General features: G+C 37.2%; 1 protein-coding gene across 7 annotated transcripts in view; it reads right to left on the reverse strand.

Annotated features, from left to right (window-relative positions):
• Nucleotides 1-18,446, reverse strand: part of SYTL4 (synaptotagmin like 4) — a 79,525-nt gene that overhangs the window by 27,644 nt on the left and 33,435 nt on the right. For all 7 annotated transcript variants that reach the window (XM_036840926.1, XM_036840924.1, XM_036840922.1 and 4 more), the window contains 4 exons: nucleotides 11,575-11,757; nucleotides 11,108-11,323; nucleotides 10,857-10,966; nucleotides 10,522-10,624 (listed from right to left, as the gene is read on the reverse strand). In XM_036840926.1, the coding sequence (XP_036696821.1) occupies nucleotides 10,522-10,624; nucleotides 10,857-10,966; nucleotides 11,108-11,323; nucleotides 11,575-11,684 (539 nt within the window). In that variant the 5' untranslated portion in view covers nucleotides 11,685-11,757. The remainder of the gene's footprint in view (nucleotides 1-10,521; nucleotides 10,625-10,856; nucleotides 10,967-11,107; nucleotides 11,324-11,574; nucleotides 11,758-18,446) is intronic.

Below are 18,446 nucleotides of genomic sequence, written 5' to 3' on the forward strand. Positions count from 1 at the left end.
TGACACAAACAGATGGGGTGATATACCATGTTCCTGGACTGGAAGAAACAACATTGTGAAAATGACTATACTACCCAAAGCAATCTACAGATTCAGTGCAATCCCTATCAAACTACCACTGGCATTTTTCACAGAACTAGAACAAAAGTTTTCACAATTTGTATGGAAACACAAAAGACCCCGAATAGCCAAAGCAATCTACTGATTCAGTGCAATCCCTATCAAACTACCACTGGCATTTTTCACAGAACTAGAACAAAAGTTTTCACAATTTGTATGGAAACACAAAAGACCCCGAATAGCCAAAGCAATCTACTGATTCAGTGCAATCCCTATCAAACTACCACTGGCATTTTTCACAGAACTAGAACAAAAGTTTTCACAATTTGTATGGAAACACAAAAGACCCTGAATAGCCAAAGCAATCTTGAGAAAGAAAAACGGAGCTGGAGGAATCAGGCTCCCTGACTTCAGACTATACTACAAAGCTACAGTAATCAAGAAAGTACGGTACTGGCACAAAGACAGAAATATAGATCAATGGAACAGGATAGAAAGCCCAGAGATAAACCCACGCACATATGGTCACCTTATCTTTGATAAAGGAGGCAGGAATATACAATGGAGAAAAGACAGCCTCTTCAATAAGTGGTGCTGGGAAAACTGGACAGCTACAAGTAAAAGAATGAAATTAGAACACTCCCTAACACCATACATAAAAATAAACTCAAAATGGATTAAAGACCTAAATGTAAGGCCAGACACTATAAAACTCTTAGAGGAAAACATACGCAGAACACTCTATGACATAAATCACAGCAAGATCCTTTTTGACTCACCTCCTAGAGAAAAACAAAAATAAACAAATGGGACCTAATGAAACTTCAAAGCTTTTGCACAGCAAAGGAAACCATAAACAAGACGAAAAGACAACCCTCAGAATGGGAGAAAATATTTGCAAATGAAGCAACTGACAAAGGATTAATCTCCAAAATTTACAAGCAGCTCATGCAACTCAATATCAAAAACACAAACAACCCAATCCAAAAATGGGTGGAAGACCTAAATAGACATTTCTCCAAAGAAGATATACAGATTGCCAACATACACATGAGAGAATGCTCAACATCACTTATCATTAGAGAAATGCAAATCAAAACTACAATGAGGTATCACCTCACACCAGTTAGAATGGCCATCATCAAACAATCTACAAACAATAAATGCTGGAGAGGGTGTGGAGAAAAGGGAACTCTCTTGCACTGCTGGTAGGAATGTAAATTGATACAGCCACTATGGAAAACAGTATGGAGGTTCCTTAAAAAACTAAAAATAGAACTACCATAGGACCCAGCAATCCCACTACTTGGCATATACCCCGAGAAAACCATAATTCAAAAAGAGTCATGTATCACAATGTTCATTGCAATTCTATTTTCAATAGCCAGGACACGGAAGCAACCTAAAGTGTCCACCGACAGATGAATGGATAAAGAAAATGTGGCACATATGTAAAATGGAATATTACTCAGCCATAAAAAGAAATGAAGTTGAGTTATTTGTAGTGAGGTGGATGGACCTAGAGTCTGTCATACAGAGTGAAGTAAGTCAGAAAGAGAAAAACAAATACTGTATGCTAACACATATATATGGAATCTAAAAAAAAAAATGGTTCTGAAGAACCTAGGGGCAGGACAGGAATAAAGACGCAGATGTAGAGAATGGACTTGAGGACACGGGGAGGGGGAAGAGTAAGCTGGGACGAAGTGATAGAGTGGCATGGACATATATACACTACCAAATGTAAAACCGATAACTAGTGGGAAGCAGCCGCATAGCACAGGGAGATGAGCTCGGTGCTTTGTGACCACCTAGAGGGGTGGGATAGGGAGGGTGGGAGGGAGACGAAAGAGGGAGGAGATATGGGGATATATGTATATGTATAGCTGATTCACTTTGTTATAAAGCAGAAACTAACACACCATTGTAAAGCAATTATACTCCAATAAAGATGTTAAAAAAAAAACTCCCTACAAACAAAAGTCCAGAACCAGATCGCTTCACAGGCGAATTCTAGCAAACACACAAAGAAGAACTTATACTGATCCTTCTCAAACTTTTCCAAAAGATTGAAGAGGAGCGATCACTCCCAAAGACATTCTTTGAAGCCAGCATCACCCTGATACCAAAACCAGACAAAGATACCATGAAAAAAAGAAAATTATAGGCCAATAACTTTGATGAATATAGATGCAAAACTTCTCAACAAAATATTAGCAAACCGAATCCAACAACACATTAAAAAAGATCATATGCCACAACCAGTGGGATTCATCCCAAGTTCACAAGGATGGTTCAACATATGCAAAACAATCAATGTAATACACCACATAAACAAAAGAAAAGTCAAAAACCACATGATCCTCTCAGTAGATGCAGAAAAAGTCAAAATTCAACATCCATTGATGATAAAAACTCTTACCAAAATGGGTATAGAGGGAACATACCTCAACATAATAAAAGCCATTTATGACAAACCCACAGCCATTGTAATACTCAATGGTGAAAAGCTGAAAGCCTTCGTGCTCAACTCTGGAACAAGACAAGTATGCCCACTCTCACCTCCTCTATTCAACATAGTACTGGAAGTCCTAGCCACAGACAAGAAAAAGAGATAAAAGGTATCCATATTGGAAGGGAAGAGGAAAAATTGTCACTATATGCAGATGACATGATACTATACATAGAAAACCCTAAGGACTCCACACAAAAACTATTAGATCTAATAAATGAGTTCAGCAAAGTATCAGGATACAAGATTGACACCCAGAATCGACTGCATCTTTACACTGACAATGAAATATCAGAAAGAGAATGTAAAAAAAAATACCTTCTAGAATTGCACCAAAAAAAATACCTACGAATAAACCTGACCAAGGAGATGAAAGACTTATATGCTGAGAACTATAAAACATTAATAAAGGAAATTAAAGAGGATTCAAAGAAATGGAAAGATACCCCATGCTCTTGGAGTGGAAGATTTAATATTGTTGAAATGGCAATACTACCCAAAGCAATCTACAGATTTAATGTGATCCCTATCAAATTACCCATGACATTTTTCACAGAACTAGAACAAATAATCCAAAAATTTACATGGAACCATAAAAGACCCAGAACTGTCAAAGTAATTCTGAGGGAAAAAAAAACACCTGCCTGCAGGTGACATAACTCTTGCAGACTTCAGAAAATACTACAAAGCTACAGTAATCAAAACAGAGTGGTATTGGTACAAAAAGAGACATATGGATCAATGGAACAGAATAGACAGCCAAGAAATAAACCTACACACCTACAGTCAGTCTTTGACAAAGGAGGCAAGAATCTAAAATAGTAAAAAGACAGTCTCTTTAGCAAGTGGTGCTGGGAAAGTTGGACAGCTGCATATAAATCAATGAAGTTAGAACACACCTTCACACCATGCACAAAAATAAACTCAAAATGGCTTAAAGACTTAAATATAAGACATGACACTGGGCTTCCCTGGTGGCGCAGTGGTTGAGAGTCTGCCTGCCAATGCAGGGGACACGGGTTCGAGCCCTGGTCTGGGAAGATCCCACATGCCACGGAGCAACTAAGCCCATGAGCCACAATTGCTGAGCCTGCGCGTCTGGAGCTTGTGCTCCGCAACAAGAGAGGCCGCGATAATGAGAGGCCCGCGTACCGCGATGAAGAGTGGCCCCCACTTGCCGTAACTAGAGAAAGCCCTCGCACAGAAACGAAGACCCAACACAGCCATAAATAAATAAATAAATAAATAAATAAATAAATAAATAAATAAACAAAATGGATCATCACATTAAAAAAAAAAAATGACACCATAAAACTAGAAGAGAACCTAAGCAAAACATTCTCAGACATAAACTGTAGTAATATTTTCTTAGGTCAGTCTCCCAAGGCAATAGACATAAAAACAAAAATAAACAAATGGGACCTAATCAAACTTACAAGCTTTTGCACAGCAAATGAAACCATAAACAAAACGAAAAGACAACCTACAGAATGGGAGAAAATATTTGCAAATGATGCAGCCGACAAGGGCTTAATCTCCAAAATATACAAACAGCTCATACAACTCAACAACAGAAAAACAAACAACCCAATTGAAAAATGGGCAGAAGACTTTAACAGACATTTCTCCAAAGAAGACATGCAGATGGCCAACAGGCACATGAAAAGCTGCTCAACATCACTAATTAGAGAAATGCAAATCAAAACTATAATGAGGTACCACCTCACACTGGCCATCATCAAAAAGTCTACAAGTAACAAATGCTGGAGAGGGTGTGGAGAAAAGGGAATCCTCCTACACTGTTGGTGGGAATGTAAATTGGTGCAGCCACTATGCAAAACAGTATGGAGGTTCCTCAGAAAACTACAAGTAGAGTTACCATATGATCTAGCAATCCCACTCCTGGGCATATACCCAGACAAAACTATAATTCAAAAAGATACATGCAACCCTGTGTTCAAAGCAGCACTGTTCACAATAACCAAGACATAGAAACAACCTAAATGTCCATCGACAGATAAATGGATAAAGAAGATATGGTACACACATACAATGGAATACTACTCAGCCATAAAAAAGAATGAAATAATGCCACTGGCAGCAACATAGATGCAACTAGAGATTATCTTACTAAGTGAAGTCAGAAAGAGAAAGACAAATATCATATGATATCACTTATATGTGGAATCTAAACTATGGTACAAATGAACCTAGTTACAAAACAGAAATAGACTCACAGACATAGAGAACAGACTTGTGGTTGCCAAGGGGGATAGGAGGAGAGAGAGGGATGGACAGGGAGTTTGGGGTTAATAGATGCAAACTATTACTTTTAGAATGGATAACAAGGTCCTACCATATAGCACAGGGAACTATATCCAATCTCCTGGGATAATTCATAACAGAAAAAAATATTTGAAAATAATGTATATATGTGCATAACTGAGTCACTTTGCTATACAGCAGAAATTAGCACAAGATTGTAAATTGACTATACTTCAATAAAAAATTTAAATTAAAAAAAACTGGTATAGTCAGTCTTTTATAATTTTAGCCATTCTAGTGGGTACACAGTAGCATCGTATAATGATTTTAATTTGCATTTCCCTTATGACTAATGATGTTGAGCATCTTTTCATGTGTTTATTTGACATCTGTATATTGTCTTTGGTAAAATGTTCAAATCTTTTGCCCATTTTCCATATTATCTGTATTCTTGAGTTTTTTAAATTCTGTCTCATTTTTTTCACTTAACATGTATACAGTACGATCCTTTTGTAAAAAGAAATTAAAACTTGAAAAACCCAACCCATATTTGTAAATTTAGACAGTCTGGTAGTCCATATATCAAAATTATTAATGACTGGTAACAAGAACTGTCTGGGGCAGAGGAAGTGAGCTTACTGGGGACTCATCTGATATATTTCTATATTGCTTTTCATCAACCATATAAAACATGATAAAGTCATTTCTCTTTGGCCGAAGGAAAGTTAGGGGAAAAAAACACAAATAAAAAGTCAAAAATTCACCAGCAGCAGCCAAATGAGGAAAGGAATAAAGCCTCAAGTCATAAAGTTGAAAAAGTCATGGCTAAGAAGACAGAAGAAAGATCTAGCTCAGCAAAACTCCTTCCAATGCGGAGACATACAGATTAAGTGAGCAGGCAGTCCTGGGGTAAGACAAGGAAAACAAAAATCCTCAAGATTTGCAGCCCCAGGTATGACTGGGAGATCCCAACAGAGGCAGACAAGCCTGCTGGGGGATGTCATCTCTCAGGGTCACTGGTATGAGCTAGAGGATGCATACAGAGCTGGATTGAGTGAGCCCAGACATTTAAGAGAATTTCAGGAGACTGAAACCCAGATCCCCAAGCTGTCTTTTGCCCCTCCCCTCGGGTTACAGAAAAGAAGTATATAGAAAGCAATTTCTTTTTTCCCAAGTATTGTATTTTATTTTATTTACTTTTTATTGAAGTATAGTTGATTTACAATGTTTCAGGTGTACAGCAAAGTGATTCAGTTATATGCATATATATATATATATTCTTTTTCAGATTTTTTTCCATTATGGGTTATTACAAGATATTGAATATAGTTCCCTGTGCTATACAGTAGGTCCTTGTTGTTTATCTGTTTTGTATATAGTAGTGTATATCTGCTAGTCCCAAATTCCCAGTTTATCCCTCCCTACCCCTTTCCCCTTTGGTAACCATAAATTTGTTTTCTATGTCTGTGAGTCTATTTCTGTTTTGTAAATAAGTTTATTTGTATCATATTCTAGATTCCACATATAAGTGATATCATATGGTATTTGTCTTTCTCTGTCTGACTTACTTCACTTAGTATGATAATCTCTAAGTCCATCCATGTTGCTCCAAATGGCATTCTTTCTTTTTTTACGGCTGAGTAGTATTCCATTGTATATATGTACCACGTCTTCTTTGTCCATTCATCTGTTGATGGACACTTAAATTGCTTCCATGTCTTGGCTATTGTGAATAGTGCTGCTATGAACCTTGGGGTGCATGTATCTTTTCGAATTAGAGTTTTTGTCTTTTCCATATATATGCCCAGGAGTGGGATTGTTGGATCATATGGCAACTCCATTTTTAGTTTTTTAAGGAACCTCCATACTATTTTGCATAGTGGCTGCACCAATTTACATTCCCACCAACAGCGCAGGAGGGTTCTCTTTGATCCACACCCTCTCCAGAATTTATCATTTGTAGACTTTTTGATGATGGCCATTCTGACCAGTGTGAGGTGGTACCATATTATCATTTTGATTTGTTTTTTTCTAGTAATTAGCAATGTTGAGCATCTTTTCATGTGCCTGTTGGCCATCTGTATGTCTTCTTTGGAGAAATGTCTATTAAAAGTCTTCTGCCCATTTTTTGTTTGGGTTGTTTGGTTTTTTGATATTGAGCTGTATGAACTGTTTGTTTAGTTTGGAAATTAATCCCTTGTCAGCCACATCATTTGCAAATATTTTCTCCCATTTTGTAGGTTGTCTTTTCATTTTGCTTATGATTTCCTTTGCTGTGCAAAAGCTTTCAAGTTTAACTAGGTCTCATCTGTTTATTTTTGCTTTTGTTTCCATTACTCTAGGAGACAGGTCCAAAAAAATATTGCTGCAATTTATATCAAAGAGTGTCCTGCCTACATTTTCCTCTAGGAGTTTTATGGTATCTGGTCTTATAGTTAGGTCTTTAATCCATTTTGAGTTTATTTTTGTATATGGTGTTAGAGAATGCTCTAAATTCACTCTTTTACATGTAACTGTCCAGTTTTCCCCACACCACTGACTGAAGAGACTGTCTTTTCTCCGTTGTATATTCTTGCCTCTTTTGTCATAGATTAATTGACCATAAGTGTGTGGGTTTATTTCTGGGCTTTCTATCCTGTTCCATTGATCTATGTGTCTGTTTTTGTGCTGGTACCATACTATTTTGATTACTGTAGCTGTGTAGTATAGTCTGAAGTCAGGGCACTTGATTCCTCCAGCTCCATTCATCTTTCTCAAGATTGTTTTGGCTACTCAGGGTCTTTTGTGTTTCCATACAAATTTTTAAATTTCTTGTTCCAGTTCTATGAAAAATACCATTGGTAATTTGATAGGGACTGCATTGAATCTGTAGATCGCCTTGGGTAGTATGGTCATTTTAACAATATTGATTCGTCCAACTGAAGAACATAATAGTATGTTTGTGTGGTCTTTAATTTCTTTCATCAGCCTCTTATAGTTTTTGGAGTACAGGTCTTTTGTAGAAAGTAACTTCTATCCTTAAACTAAAGTATAATTGAGTGTGGAGAAGAGATAAATTGTGTCAAGTTGAGATGAAAAGCCTGTCAAGAAGAATTCACACACTATATCAGAGCAAACAAAAAATACAGACAGAACCTCCCATGTTAAACATGAGTAGAATGAAAAGAAGTGGTCTAGAAGATACATAAATATGACATGGGGTGGGGAGAAATAGAAAGAACTTGCATGATGAACAAAGAACTCATTGTGGAGAAGAATATAACCATAGGAAAATAAGTAGCTTTTTTGTGAATGCTTTAGATTTACACAGGAACTTAATAAGAATATAGATTTGATAAGGCATAAGAGCTCAATACAAGATGATGAAACAACAAAATTAGAGAAAAAGGAAAACTGAGAGCAAAGAATAAATTAAAACCTAAACAAGATCATTCATTCAAATCAGTAAATTAGATACAGCACAAAGGAAGGGGGGAGGGAAGAAGGGAAGAAATGGAAGAAAGAAAATGGCTGAAAATCAAAGTAATAGCACAGAAGAAAGGGTTGGGTCATTATGATTAATTGCTTTCACCTTTCTCTTTTTCTTTTGCATTTGATAGTAAAAGGACAGAAATGGAAGATGAAGAAATCCAATGTCTCTGAAGTGGAGAACTCAACTAGTGAAATAGAAAGAGTTCACAGGATACAATGCAGAAAAATTTTCCATCAATGAAGAAAGAATTCATCAAGCGTACACTGTGTATTAGGGAAAAATGAAACAGGATGATCACCATTGAGATCTATCCTTGTTAAGTTACTAAACTTCAAGAAAAATACAAGGAAATTTTCAGGCATATTCAGACACACACACATGTGTGCATGCATGTATATGTGCACGCACACACACCACACACACACACACACACACACACACACACACAGAGTGTGTGTTACCTACAAGGGAGAAAAACAAAAGGCTAGCTGGCCTAAGACTTCTTCAGTTACATTCAGTGACAGAAGACAATGGAGTAATGTCTACAATATTCTAAGGGAAAGAAAGTGTAACCCAAGAATATAATATCCAGCCAAGACATCATTCAAATTCATAAAGGGACTAGGCAGACATTCTTAACATGAAAGAGTGAAATGAATATAGCACCCACGACCTCTTCTTGAAGGAACTTCTCAATGATAAAATCCTGACAATCAAGAAATAAGTCAAAGTAAAGGATTCAGAAATATAGATGAACCATGGGCCAAAGCCTGGTTGTAAGCATAAGAATCTTTTAAATATGAACTAAAACTAAACAAACAGATAAAACAAGCAGATGGTTTATGATTGCATAACAGAATGTAAATGTTGTAAGCCCTGACAAAGTAAAAATAATTTGATTAATAAAAAGTGGGAGTAGGGGAAAGTGTTAGGAGGAAGTGTAAGGAAGCTAATCTCCTCCTCCTTCTTCATAGTAGAGTCCACTGATAATGTTTAATATTGAAAAAGGTAGATTTACAAAATGACTAAATGATCATTTGACCTAGCAACTCCACTCTTAGGTATCTTTCTAAGAGAAATGAAAACATATGTCCCCACAAAAACTCAATACAAATGTTCATAATAGCATTAGTCCAAAAAGTGGAAACAATCCAAATGTCCATCAACAGATGAATGGATAAACAAATGGGGGTATATACATATAATGGAATATTATTTGGCAATAAAAAGAAATGAAGTACTGATACATGCTTCAACATGGATGAACCTTGAAAACATTATGTTAAGTGAGACAAGACAGTCACAAAGGACCACATACTGTACGATTCTAATTAAATAAAATGTCCAAAATAGGCAAATATATAGAAATTAAAAGTAGATCAGTGACTGTTTAGGGATGGGAAAGATATGGAGGTTGGGGAGTCACTGATAGCTAAAGGGTACAGGGTTTCTTTTTAAGGTGACAAAAAGTTCTAAAATCAATTGAGGTGATGGTTGCACCATTCTGTGTATATACTAAAAACCATTGCATTGTACACTATTAATAGGTGAATGATATGGTGTATGAATTAGAGCTTGATAAGGCTGTTACCAAAAAGACACTACAAAAAAATGACTAACTGCTCAATGGTTTTCATAATATTTTTTCTTAAGCTTAAATGGATATTAATGACTAATATCTTTTATGGTAAAGAAACATTCATCTGAAGATTAGCAATTCCTGTATTTTATTTCAGTGTTTTATTCTGTCAAATTCAAGTAAAATTAAACAAAGCTTTTAATTTAATATATTATGACCCAATATTATAAAGGTTTTTCAGTCTATCCATCCACCCATCCCTCTATTTACATATATGCACAAAAGATATCTGAAATAATTTTCACATAATATGAATACTGGGGTAGTAAGAATTTGTGTGATTTGTTGATTTCTTTATTGTTTCCTATACTGGTTAAATGTTTAATAATGAGTATGTGTTATCTGTATTTGTCTTCAAATTGTTCTTATAAAGCACAAAGTAAATATACCAAAATGTTAATGTTTATATGTGGGTTGCAGGATTAGGAAGCTTTTTTTTCTTCCTTCTTTATTCTTTTCTGTACTTTCCAAATTTTCCTACAATGAGCATCTATTATTTTACAAATAGAAGTAAAAAAATAAAAGAATTAAAGGAATGTGTAGCAGTTCTTTAAATGATTGCTTGGTTCTTACCTGGGTTCCTTCTGTTGCTCCTGAATGATCTTTCTTCCTGGCCAGATATTGCCCATCTGTGACTGATGAAGGAGGGACTGTCCCACTGTCTCTCTTTTATTCACTTCAAGACAAACAAAAGCATGGCAGAGGGGTGGTGATGAGGGGGGGAAGGGAAACACAGCACGCTTGCAGAAAGGATGGCAACACAATCCTCATGTTCCCTACAAACAGGCTGAGCTCATGGAGTGAAGACACCACCAATAAGAATACACTAAGATTCCACAGCAGAGGGTCTATCACCCACAGCAGAGGGTCAAGCATCTCAAGGAACCATTTCCCGACAGGTCCGGTACCTGCAGGTTTGCGGCGCAGGGACATCCTGATTATCTCACTGCCGGTGCGGTAAGCAAAGCGATTCACTTTCTGGTCATAAAACCAGTCTCCAGTTGCCTTCTTCAGCTCTCTGCAAAGGAATAAAAGAAAATGACATATGGATTAAAAAAAATGGCCCTTGACATTCAACCAACAAAGGATGAGGGGAGAAATTCTAACCACAACTGGGGCCCCATTTCTTCTCTCTACTCAGCCATAAGTTAACACTCACATTTCCTTGGCGCACACCTTGCATCTCCAAGTACCATTGCTTTCCTGGATGCGGCAGTCCCGACACACCAGGTGATTACAACCCCGACAAGTGTTGGTCTTGGGAGTCAAACGGCCCAGGCTCTCCTGGCACCGGGCACAGGTCCGATCACTATAGTGTTGGCTGCCCCTTTTGGCCCCTTTCCTTTTTATCTCCAGTAACTCATTCTTCAGTCGCCTGCCAAGACCCAAAAGAGAAACACAAGTGATTTGAAATCTGCATAGGCTGGATGGAGATGGGTTGAGGGGTAGAGACAGTAAGACTATTTGGTTCTGTGAAAGCAACAACCTCAGAGCCCAACCTGACTCACTGAGGAGTTGTAAACCTCATACACAAGTTCCTCTGAAAGTCAGATGAGAAGTATAAGGAAAAGTCCAGGTATCATTGGTTAAAGGCCTGGGAGCCCTTGATTTTTCTGGGACTCTTACCTAATCCTTTTCTCATCTGCTTTTCGGAGCTCCTCATCTCGTTGTAGAACACTGAGGATCAAATCCCTTTCCACCTCAGACAGAAAAGAGAGGTCAAGTATCTCCGACATGACTTATTCTAGTTTTTCCTTCTACTCTTCTTTCTTCAAAGCTACCAGGCCAGGAGAGCTACCCCAGAGTTGCCTGAAATAAGATAAGAAATAATTTCGCACAGGTAATTTACTCCAGAAGAGGCCCACAGCCCTAGAGCCTTTCGGTGGGCTACCTCCACCTTGAGCCAGGCTAGAGATAACATAGAAGTATGTGACCAATTTACCATTCCTACTCCCAGGTGAATCCTACCCTGAAAATGAAGAGGCTTTGATTTTTCAAGAAGAAAAACTTATTCACGACTCTGGCAAAGGGTTGGGTCTTTCAACATAAGTCTGGAAAGAGCACAGAACAGCTGAGTCAAATTCCCCCTCCACCAAAGTGTATCCTCAATCATCCCAATTTTCAATTTTTTTAATGTTCTCAAGTAACAAGTCTATTAAGCCAAATAATCAGACCACAGAGAAAACCACACAGGGACCTCTGCCAGTTGAAACCCATTTCCCCTTTCCTGACCGGCATCCATGTTCCCAGGATGCAGTCAGCTTTCTGCTACACTTCAAAACTGCTGTCACCTACTCTATCTCCCAAAGTCCTTATTGCTAACACTACCTCAAGAATATCTTCACCTATTTCATGCACATTTGTTGAGAACCCAATCACAGGTATTGGGCAAAGTGCTGGGGATACAGAGATGAGTAAGGCACAGTTCTTGTCTTTAAGAAGGTCACAGAGTAGTAGGGGGAGACAGACACACACAGTACAGTGTACAAAGTGCTATTAAAGGGATAATATAAAAAAAAATAAAAAAAAAGGGATAATAAATTGTTATGGGAACTTAGAGAAGGGAGTAACTTGTTCTATCTTGCCTAGAGAGGGAAGAGAGAGAACTATACATGTGGAAGGTTTTACAGAGCAGGTGGATTTTACCTTATAGAATAGAGTATATGTTTGTTGGTTGAGGAGAATGGTAGGAAATACAGGTTGGAACCAGATTATGTAGCTCTCGAATACTCTTAAAAATTAAGAATTTTAAAACTGATGACATAGACAATAGAAATCCATCGAGCATCTTTGTTGTTGCTTTGTTTTTGATATTGGGAAATCACATACTCAAATTTGTTTTACAAAGATCGCTCCAGCTATAGTATGGAAGACTGATTCAAAAGACAAATTGAAGTACAGTTAGTAACACATTGTAAAATATGCATACTCCTTAGGCAAGCAATACCACATCTAAGAACCTACCTAATAGAAATATTCACATAAATGTGTATGCAAGGTATACATACAAGAAAGTTACTGCAATATTATTTGTAAGAGCAAAAACAAGTTCTTTAACAGAGAAATCATTAAACAATACTTCCATATGATGGCATACTATGTATCCATTTAAAAAATGTGGTAGATCTGTATGAAAATATGTTCCTGAGTGGGAAAAAAAAGTCATTTCAGAACTGCACTTGAATGATCTCTTTGGTAAAGTATTTATCTATACATTTGTATATGCAAAGAAAATGATCTAGAACAAAACCCATTATTATTGGTTTCTCTTGGGAAGCAGAACTGCAAGGGGGCAACTTTTACTTTTTACTTTACATAGTTCTGATTTTTTTTTAACAAACGTGTCTTACTTTTTTTTTTAATTAATTAATTAATTTATTTATTTATTTTTGGCTGTGTTGGGTCTCCGTTTCTGTGCGAGGGCTTTCTCCAGTTGCGGCGAGCGGGGGCCACTCTTCACCGCGGTGCGTAGGAATCCTCTCACTGTCACGGCCTCTCCCATTGCGGAGCACAGGCTCCAGACGCGCAGGCTCAGTAGTTGTGCTTCACGGGCTTAGTTGCTCTGCGGCATGTGGGATCTTCCCAGACCAGGGCTCGAACCCGTGTCCCCTGCATTGGCAGGCAGATTCCCAACCACTGCGCCACCAGGGAAGCCCAAACGTGTCTTACTTTTAAATTTCAAAAAAGAAAACAATTCAAAGGAGACAGAGGGATTATTATAATAATCCAGACAAAAAGACAACCTAGGTTTACTTAACTATGCTTCTAACCAACTAGGCAAAGTCATTGTATTTCTGTCATCCTCTGGTTTCTCATCTACGAAATGACCTACCTCTCAAATTTGTCAAGAAAATTAAATAATGTGTGTTAAAGGTCCCATCACAATGTTTGGAACACACGTTTGGAGTACACGTACTCGCTGAATCTGCTGCAGGGCAGGCCTAAACCAGAACAAGAAGACAAAAGAACACAGAATAGGTCTGAGAAGTAGAACTGATAGAATGGAGTGACTGATTGAGTGGAGAGGATGAAGAAGGTGAAGGCAAAGATGCCTACTGTGTATGTCAAGGTTAAACAACTGACTAGTAACAGTCCTGACAGTGATAAGGGCTGTAAGAGAAGAAACAGGTGTGGAAATAAGGCAAGAAGTTTCATTTCAGTCATATTGAGTTTGTGCTGCATACTGGATATCCAGATAATTAGGTTCTGGAAGTAATTGGAGGCATAAAGCTGTACCTCAGGAAGAGAGACTGCATCTGAAAATACAGATTTGGTTGTCATGAGAGTCAAACAGCCCAGGATGGACAGAGCATGAGAAAGGAAATGAGGATCATACTTACCTTCTCTGCTCTCCCTTGAAACTACACAAGCGCTTTTCACTTTTTTTAACTAATTACCGACAATACAATAAAGAATATAAACAACACAGCAAAGCAACACAGGTTCCAGAAATCTCAATATTTTCTTGACTTCACTATTTCTTGGTCTTTAATGAACTATAAGATGCTAAGCCTCTTTCACAGGCCCTTTCTTAGGTAGTCTTGAGGAAATATTCTTAATTCTTATCCCCAAGGAGAATATATACTCTCCATGAGAACAAGGACGTTTTCAACATTCTTCTGTGTATCTGGCCCAGCACCTAACACTGTATTTGGCACATTGTGTTGCATATGCCACCACTACTGTTGATCATCATCACTGTCATCATCACCCCAACAGTTCCATTTATTGAGAATTTATTACATGCCAGGCAACAAGTACTTTACATATATTAACTAATTTAATCCTCACAACAACCCCAAGAATGAGTACTATTATTATCCACATTTTATAGATGAGGACTCAGGAGAGGTTAGGTTAACTTGCCCAAGAATAAACAAAAAGTAATTGCAGTTGCTGGAATTCAAGCCCAGGCAATCAGATTCTAGAGCTAGTGCTCTACTGGCTCTGTCCAGGCAGGATCACGGCCAAAGCGATTATAAAATATTGAACAGAGCAATCAAAAGCATTGTGGAAATGAATTCCCATATGTGTGATTATGGCTGAAGAACTGGCAAAAAATCAGCGGCTCCTAGATAAAATAGGTATCACCAATTGCCTGGCAATTAAAGACCAAGAATGGCACAGGCGTACTGGAAATGAGAGCAAAACCAGATTTATTAGAAAATTGATGTTTGTGGAGAGGCAGCAGAGTTCTGTGATGAGACAAGCACATTGGCACAATAATGAGACCAAGTAATAGTAAAAGCCAAGGAAGTAACAGCGTCATTGAGGAAACAAAGACAGCACCATAACAAAATGGAACTGCTAATACTGTACATCTTCCCTTTATTTTTCACTCATGGACTTGACCAACCAGAATTGCCCCCTCTGAAATCTTAAATTCAAGAATCCCTACTTTTCAATTACAGCTTACTCCCACTACACCTGTTCTTCAACCTCATCAAGACCACAGTCTCTTGAGCCCATCCTCCATTTTCTCTTGGTCTACTTGCCTTCTGTTGATCTATCTTCCTTCGCTACCCATCCTGGACTCCAGATGGCTCAACATTAGAACCACTCCCACCAGTATCTTCCATATCCATGCACCTTCATCTCTCTGCAGCAACTGTCCATCAAAATTCCAAACCTGTACCAATGCTATAGTCTGCCTTGTCTGCTCCTATACCCAGGTCCTACATAATTCCTGGTCTACAATCTCAGCTGCACCCTCACTGTCACCCATAAGTCTTTTTACGTGCCTTTAGTTCAGTTCCCTTACCTAGTCCTTTCAGGTTCTATTTTAAGCCCTCATTCATCTCACATCCCCCACTTCCCTTTCCCCTAGTTCCCATCAGACATCCTTGTTTCACCCTTGTAAAAAAAAAAAAGTTTTTAGAATCCATCAGCCATGACCTCCATCAGCTCCCTGCCTCCTCTCCCCCATCACTTGCCAATGTGACTCCTTTTAGAAAAGCCACATCCCAACCCCAACCCCACCTTAGACCATAGGTTGCTATTTCCAATGTTAACCCTGTTACTAGCCAGCTCACTTGAGATGCAATCTTGCAGAGTCAGTAGTGGGGAAAATAAAACAGAATAAGAAAAAAATTTTAAAGGCAAGGAGAAAAAGCATAGAAAAACTGAAACAAATAGAAAGCAAAACATAAGATGGTAAAAACAAGCTCCAATATATCAACAAACAAAAAAATATATGAGTAAAATTCATCCTTTAAAATACAGAGGTTAACAGACTATATAAAATTTAAAAATCCAGCTATGTGCCATTTCACGCGGGACACATCTAAAACATAAAGATCAGGAAGGACTGAAAGTAAAAAAGATGGAAAAAATATACCAGATAAATGTAAACCTAAATAAAGTTGAGGTAGTTATATTAATATCTAAAAAATAAAACTTCAAAATAATAAAAGCATTATAAAAGATAAGACCACTACATAGAGTAAAAAAACCTAGTATGTTTTATTAATAGGCACTAATAAAACACCTCCAAATATATAAAGGAAGATTATGTACAACTAGAGAGAGAAATTGAAAAATGGACCATCAAAATGGGAGATTATATAAAATAAGCTACAAGGATACAACACAGGGAATATAGCTAATATTTTACAATAACTATAAATGTAACCTTTAATAATTGTGAATCATTATAGTGTACACCTGTAACTTACATAATATTGTACATTAACTATACTTCAATTAAAAAAGGAAAAAAAATGATGTAATCTATGTAAATTATCTAGCACTATACCGATAATTGTAGTCAACAAATAAAATAGTCTAGAATTTGTTTAAAAAAGGGGGGGAGATTAACATACTTCTTTCAATTATTAATAGTACAAGCAGATAAAAAATTACTGAATATATAGACAAGTTGAACAAAATAAGCTTGATTTAATGGCCATATGTAGAATTCTATATCCAATTGGAAATCATATTCTTTTCAAGCACATATGGAACATTTACCAACCCTCCACCACCAAATGACCATGTACTAGGTTATAATGCAAGTCTCAGTAAATTTCAAAGAAGCCATTCTCATACAGACCATGGTCTCTGACCTCAAGGAAATTAAATATGAAATCAATAACAAAAGATAATTTTTAATCCTGATACTTTTGGAAATTTAAAGATACTTCTTAATAACTCATATGCCAAAGAAGAAATCATAACTTCATAATTGTACTAAATCTATCATTAACATCTTAAAGAAGAAACCTGCTGCCTGCCTCACCACCACCACCACCATGCCCATATCATACGGTAGAATGTTTTCTAGAAATTCAAAAAGGAAAACATGGGATAGAAACACTGCTTTTATATGCAATGAGTTAAGTGATATATTTTTATGGTAAATGGCACATCACGTTTTGCAAAATGTAACTCAGAAAAATAATAGGGGCACAAAGAAGAAAACCAGACAGATTTGTGGTTAGAAAACCTGTCACTTTTCATATTCTCCCAATTGACAGATACAGCACTAGGATTTAATGGCAAAACCAAAGCCCAAGAAAACTTGTTAAGGCCCTTCACTGAAATTCAGTCAGAGGTATATAGTCAAAAGGGTAAGGATTATCTACTGAGAAGACCACAGCTCAGATAACATGAAAGTCCGAACCCAAGCTCTGATGGACAATTTGTTCCATGTTAGTCGTGGGGTGTCAAGACTCGAATGAAATGTCTTAATATAGCATCCTTGTGGGGCCTCATGGCCACTAGAAGATATTTTAGAAAAGATGGTTTGTTGAGTTAGAAAATTACATATATTTATTGCTCAGGATAATATTTTAATGCAAATACTTACAAAGGCAAGAGGGAACTGAAAAATCTACCATCAGAATGGGAGGTTAATATACCTCTGTCAACTACTGATAGCACAAGCAGATAAAAACTTAGTATATATACAGACAACTTGAGCAACACAATAATCTTGATATAATTGTAGAACACATGAACATGTGTAGAATTATTTATCCAAATGGATATATCCATTTTATACCCTAATCTTGTAGATTAAGATAATAATAATTAATAAATGAACATTAACACCAACACTAACACAGCTAGTTTTCAAGAAGGGGTGAGGGGAGCTCTCTCAAATTATCTTAAATTCTGAAGACCAGTTCAACAGAGCAGCCATATTTATTAGTTATATGACCTTGGGCAAGGGTCTAAAATATAAAAAAGATTATCAAAGGTATAGAAGTCCTTGTAAGAACAGTACTTGACTTTAAAATCATTGTGGTGTCCCCAAAATGGAAACTGGTGTGAATTAGAAAAACATCAAATAATGTCCCTGCACCGGGCAGCAAATAAAACATATTTTTCCATGTTTAATTTGCTGGGCACACTGGTACCCTTCCCTCTCCCAAACATGCAATGCGCATATAAATGTGAAGATGGTAATACTTATGCTCAAACTAGAAATTTCCACCAGATGTGGCCTTCTTGAAGGGAGGCACTGTATATGGACTTCATACCCCCAAGAGCTTACT

Source organism: Balaenoptera musculus, chromosome X, assembly GCF_009873245.2.
Source record: "Balaenoptera musculus isolate JJ_BM4_2016_0621 chromosome X, mBalMus1.pri.v3, whole genome shotgun sequence".
NCBI classification, from domain to species: Eukaryota; Metazoa; Chordata; class Mammalia; order Artiodactyla; family Balaenopteridae; genus Balaenoptera; species Balaenoptera musculus.